The sequence below is a fragment of the Nematolebias whitei genome, chromosome 4 (assembly GCF_014905685.2).
Source record: "Nematolebias whitei isolate Nwh7 chromosome 4, NemWhi1, whole genome shotgun sequence".
Taxonomy (NCBI): domain Eukaryota; kingdom Metazoa; phylum Chordata; class Actinopteri; order Cyprinodontiformes; family Rivulidae; genus Nematolebias; species Nematolebias whitei.
In genome coordinates this window covers 17189517-17194607 of record NC_056501.1, presented here as the reverse complement: position 1 = coordinate 17194607, position 5091 = coordinate 17189517, and the positions used below count along the sequence as shown (strand labels likewise).

Sequence of the window (5091 nt, the reverse complement as noted above, 5' to 3'; positions counted from 1 at the left end):
AAACATGTACTTTAATGTTAAACTCCATCACTTTAACAGTAACACACAGAGCTGCATGTGCAAATTAAAAACACCTGTGTAACGTCTTGGTGCACTCCAGAGTTTTGACAGATCACACGTGCATGCACGAACAATTAGGTCCTAAAAGGTGAACTGAAACAGTCACATCCACAGTGTGAGCGCACAGGTGCATCTCAAAAATGAATATTGTGTAAAAGTTCAATTTTTTTAGAAGGTGAAACTTCTTTAACAGGTTCATTAGAGTGAAATATTTCCTTTATTTCTTGTAATTTTGATGATTATGGCTTACAAATAACAAAAAAACTAAATTCAGGGTTAGAAAATTAGAATATTGTGAAGAGGTTCAATATTAAGACTCCTGTCTCACCCTGATCATCCGATTAACTCGTGGACATGAGCTACAAAGGTCTCATTCCTCAAGTCCAGCCACTCCTGAACCAGAGACGTCAGAAGCGTCTTACCTGCTGAGGAGACAAAGAACTGGACTGTTGCTCAGTGCTCCAACGTCCTCTTTTCAGATGAAAGTAAATTTTCATGTCATTTGGAAATTAAGGTCCTGAGTGTGGAGGAAGAAACCCAGAATCTCAGAATGAAGTTTCCACAGTCAGTGATGGTTTGGTGCCATGTTCTCTGCTGGCGTTGGTCCACTGTGTTTCCTGAAGTCCACAGACTCAGCATCTACCAGAACATTTTAGAGGCTTCATGCTTCCTTCTGCTCATGAGCTTTATGGAGATGCTGATTTCATTTTCCCAGCAGGACTCGGCTCCTGCCCACACTGACAAAAGGAAGCTGGCTGTGGAATATTCAACGTTTCTGAGACACTGTCGTTGTTTATCTGTAAGCCATAATCATCAAAATAAGAAATAAAGGCTCGACATATTTCACCCTGTGTGTAATGAATCTATATAATATACTGGTTTCATTTTAGAAAATGAAAGACAAAAAAAACTGAACTTTTTCATGATATTCTAATTTATGAGATGTACAGAGCGTACTGAAAAACATTCAGTATATCAACACGTTTGATTTAGAGTCTTTTATATATATATTTCCTTTTTTAAAAAGTGTCACTTCTTAAGACAAGATGCACCAGTTATTTACATTTACTGTATAACAGCAACATTTTGTAAAACTAACGCTTCTCCGTGCTGCTTCAAGTCTCTCTGGGTTTCTGTCTCTGCCTTCATCTTCATCAGTTATTTAACGAGACAGAGAATCCAACCCTAGAAGTCCCTCACTGGCAACAGTAACCTCTGTTTCGTGTTAAAGCGATCGTTCTGCTTTCTTTCTTTTGGTCCTTTACGCTCGTGGAACTCCAACGAAGTCCACTCCGACTCATGGACCAACCTCCCCGTTCCACCTGAACCCAACTCAGTCCAGTTTGCGCGCTCCAAGTTTGAGAGGACCTTTAGCAGCTTTACGCTCTGCTCGTTTCGCCTCCAGCTCTTTCCTCCTCTCTTCGCGTTTCTTTTTGGAAAGCTCTGCCTTGCTGAGATCTGTGCAAGAAGAAACAACGTGAGAAAGACACAGATTTAAGAGGAAAAACACGATAGTGGTTTTTGGTTGAAGTTCGTGTTGAGAACATGAAAAACAACTGATTTTAATTTGGAATTAAGGACACGAGATATGAAATCATATCTGCAGAGCATCACGGACAATTAACGCACAACAAAAAGCAATATTTGTTAAGGTCACTCGAAAACCACAACATGAAAGTATTTTTTTGGTCCCAAAGGAACTGTTGTGGTTAAACAAAAATGTCCAAGTTGTTTTAAGCGAGTCAAACTCAGATGCTGGTTTCACTTTTCAATAGTTGCCTAGCAACCTCAGCTGCAAAATGAGAGAATTAACTCTCCACCCTCTGCTCTCAGTTTCAGTGTGAAGGCTCAAGTTATTATTTCTGACATGTATCAGGAAATAGGAGCAGATATTTTTCTTTTCTGATATATTCTTCGTCTAATTTGTACGATGGAGCTTTAGGAGCTTTATGGGGGAAAAAAAAGCCATAAAATTATGAGAATAAAGTCCTAGTATTAAAGAGAATAATGTCGAATAAAGTCTTAATATTACGAGAAAAAAGTCGTACGAGACTTTTTGCAGCTCTTATTTTTTTATTTATTAATTTTCTTTTCATGAGTCGGATCCACAACATGACCTGTCAATCAATCCAGTAGGCGTGTCAGCAAACGACCAATCCAAAGCTAAACGAGTCGTAATATAATCCGAACTCTGACACGATAAAACAGGGTTTACTGCATTTTAACTGCAGTAAAATGAAGAATGTTGAGCATCTTAAGTTATACTTTGGTATTGTTTTTACAAACAAGGAGATAGTTAATCTGTCAGCACATCAGCATCAGATTATGATCAGTGTCAGGACTTTGAACCTGCTGACAGTAAGGTGGTCCTCTCCGATGGGCTGCAGCAGCTCTCTGCAGGTAATGAGCATTTAGCTTCAGAATGGTCATTTGATGACACGCCTACTGGATTGATTGACAGGTCGCGTTGTGGATCCGACTCGTGGAAAAAATAAACAAACAACAGCTGCAAAAAAAAAAAAGTCTCGTACAACTTTATTCTCGTAATTATATGGCTTAATTTTTTTTTCTTAGCATGGCCCTAAAGCTCCGTCATAAATTTGTGGCCATCTGGCTGACTTTTATGGCTCTGGGAGACCAGATGATCTAAAACGATAAAGTGATTCTAGTTTAAATTGTTCTGCGTCACACAGTCAGACTGATGTTTGGAGAAGAGGCTGAATAAACAACAAATTGGACTTTACGCTGAAGAACTTACTCTGGCTTCCATCTACTGACTCCCAGCTCTCCTCAGTCCCCCAGTCTCCAACTGTGTCTGAACCCCAGCCCTCTCCAGCCTGTCAAAGAGAAAACATCACTGATCCAGTCCACATGCACCTTTAACCCAGTTAAATCAGGCTGCTGGGTTTTCATCACTTTCTATAATGTCTGGATAAGCACAAGCTTGTTTGAAAGCCGTTTAATATGTAATGGATTTAAATTTTGCAGCTAAGACCAATTTATGTTGAATTTAAAGCAACAGAAGCTGATTTTTTTTTGCACCTCATCAGTGGTTCCCAAACTTTTCACCTTCAGACCCTTCAAAATGACTGCGGCAGAGGCTTGTGAGCCAAAATATTACTGGCTTAAACATAAAAACTTTGGCCGTAACTCTTTAAAACAAGGGCACCACTATGATCCAAGTATCCCAATCTATTTGATCAATTCATGAATATTGTATTTTCTATATAATTTATAAAAAAAAAAAATAAACAATTACCAATCTTTTTACATTTAATTTGATTTTGGGAGAAAATCTGGGGACCCTCAATTGATGTTTCATGACCTACATTGGAGTCCCAAGCTCAACTTCAGGAACCACGACGACGACATTTGAGTCATTTTATTTTTGTTAAACTGAATGCAGTTAAATAATTTCAGTTTTATATACCAAAATTGTAATTTTAATTAACAGTTTGTGTTTGATTACACTCACTTTAATGGTGATAAAGTGTGATTTTTAAATCCTTTACCAAAATAAATAAAAAACTTAGTTTTCATCAGCTTCATCTGCGCAGATTTCCAGGCAGACTCTCTGCATACTCCAGTTTGATATGTTTAAAATCTTTTTAGATCAAACTCGTTCTCAAAGGCGAAACTAACAAAAGGTTTGACACTGGTTCGGTGTGACTTCCCCTCGTGCGCTCTCACCGTGGCAGCGCCGGTGTTTCTCTGCGACAAACTGGCAAACAGGTCGTTCTGCGTGGCTCCTTTCCCCGAGCTGCTGCTGCTGTCCCAGTTGTACTCGCTGGCTAACCGCACGCCCTCAGGCAGGTGGACCGCCGTGCTGGCAGAGGTCACGTCCGTCTCCCCCTCCCCCCAGTCGTTGCCCCATCCATCCTCGCCTGCTGAACTCTGACCCTGGCCTTCTTTCTCGTTGGACCAGCTGTCATCGGCGTCCCAGCCCGAGCCGCTCCAGTCTGAGCTCTGCTTTTTCACCGCCGCGGACGTGGACAACCGGCCTGCCTGAAGGTTTAACCAGATATAAACAGTTATTACCAACAGCAGCGGTGCTAATGGGGTGGGGATGGGGGACGACAAAAGATTCATACATCTCTGTTATCAGTCTTCTTTTTGGGCAATGCCGTTCCTGACCAGTCGGTGTTCCAGTCATCAGTGCGAGCTCTCTCCGGCTCCTACAGTGAATGAATTATAAAACTTTAAAAGCTCAACAATATCCATAAAATCATCCTCTCACAAATTTAAAGAAGTTCTACCTCCAAACTTCCCCAGTCCTCCTCGTCATCCCAGCGGTCTCCTGCTGTCTCGTCGTCATTCTCAGCGACGTCAAGAGTCTCCGATTGGTCGGTGCGACCGGAGGCAGCTTGGTGAGTTTTATCTTCTAAACCCGAGGAGAAACACACAGGACGAGTTTAAGATAACAGGAAAAAACTATTTTAATTAAGCTTTTTAAAAAAAACATTTTAAGACTTTTAGCACCAACTTTAAGCAGCGCAGCAACTTTCTTTTTTAATTCATCGTGTAAATCAGACGTTATACCTTTGTTTGGGGCTGAAGCTCCATCAGAGGCACCTATGGGACTGGGATTGGCTGCCCGACCGCCCTCAGCTGCCACGCTCCCCTCTGTACCTGGATTGTTGCGAATCAGCTTAGAGGTGAGCGAGGAGACACCAGTCACGGCCCAGCCGGCCCAACTGGAGGAGGAACCTGCAGGCTGAGCACACGATCCTACATCCTTCTCTGCAGCAGACCAGAGGAAGGTTTTAGATGCACGAATTTTAGAAATTACTACATAATATCAACATTACTGGTTGAACTCTATATTTTTAGTATATTTTTTCGTCGTTCCACCCTCTTCATCCACAGGATCTTACCACAGGTAATCTAGTCTCGGATTACAGGAAATCACACGAGTTTTACGACATAACTCTTTATAACAATCACTACAGTTTATATTTCTGATTTCATCATCTCAATGTCCTGCTACCATGTTGGACTCACTGGTAGCTCTCAGAGTTCTGAAATGTATAT

The 5091-nt window shown here is 41.2% G+C and overlaps 1 protein-coding gene across 1 annotated transcript in view; it reads right to left on the bottom strand.

Moving 5' to 3' along the window:
- Positions 1-1092: 1092 nt before the first annotated feature.
- scyl1 (SCY1-like, kinase-like 1) overlaps positions 1093-5091 on the bottom strand; it is a 13395-nt gene continuing 9396 nt past the window's right edge. The window contains exons 13-18 of the mRNA XM_037675805.1: positions 4600-4800; positions 4317-4441; positions 4152-4235; positions 3751-4065; positions 2819-2897; positions 1093-1518 (exon numbers count right to left, since the gene is read on the bottom strand). Coding sequence (XP_037531733.1) covers positions 1394-1518; positions 2819-2897; positions 3751-4065; positions 4152-4235; positions 4317-4441; positions 4600-4800 — 929 coding nt within the window. The 3' untranslated portion in view covers positions 1093-1393. The remainder of the gene's footprint in view (positions 1519-2818; positions 2898-3750; positions 4066-4151; positions 4236-4316; positions 4442-4599; positions 4801-5091) is intronic.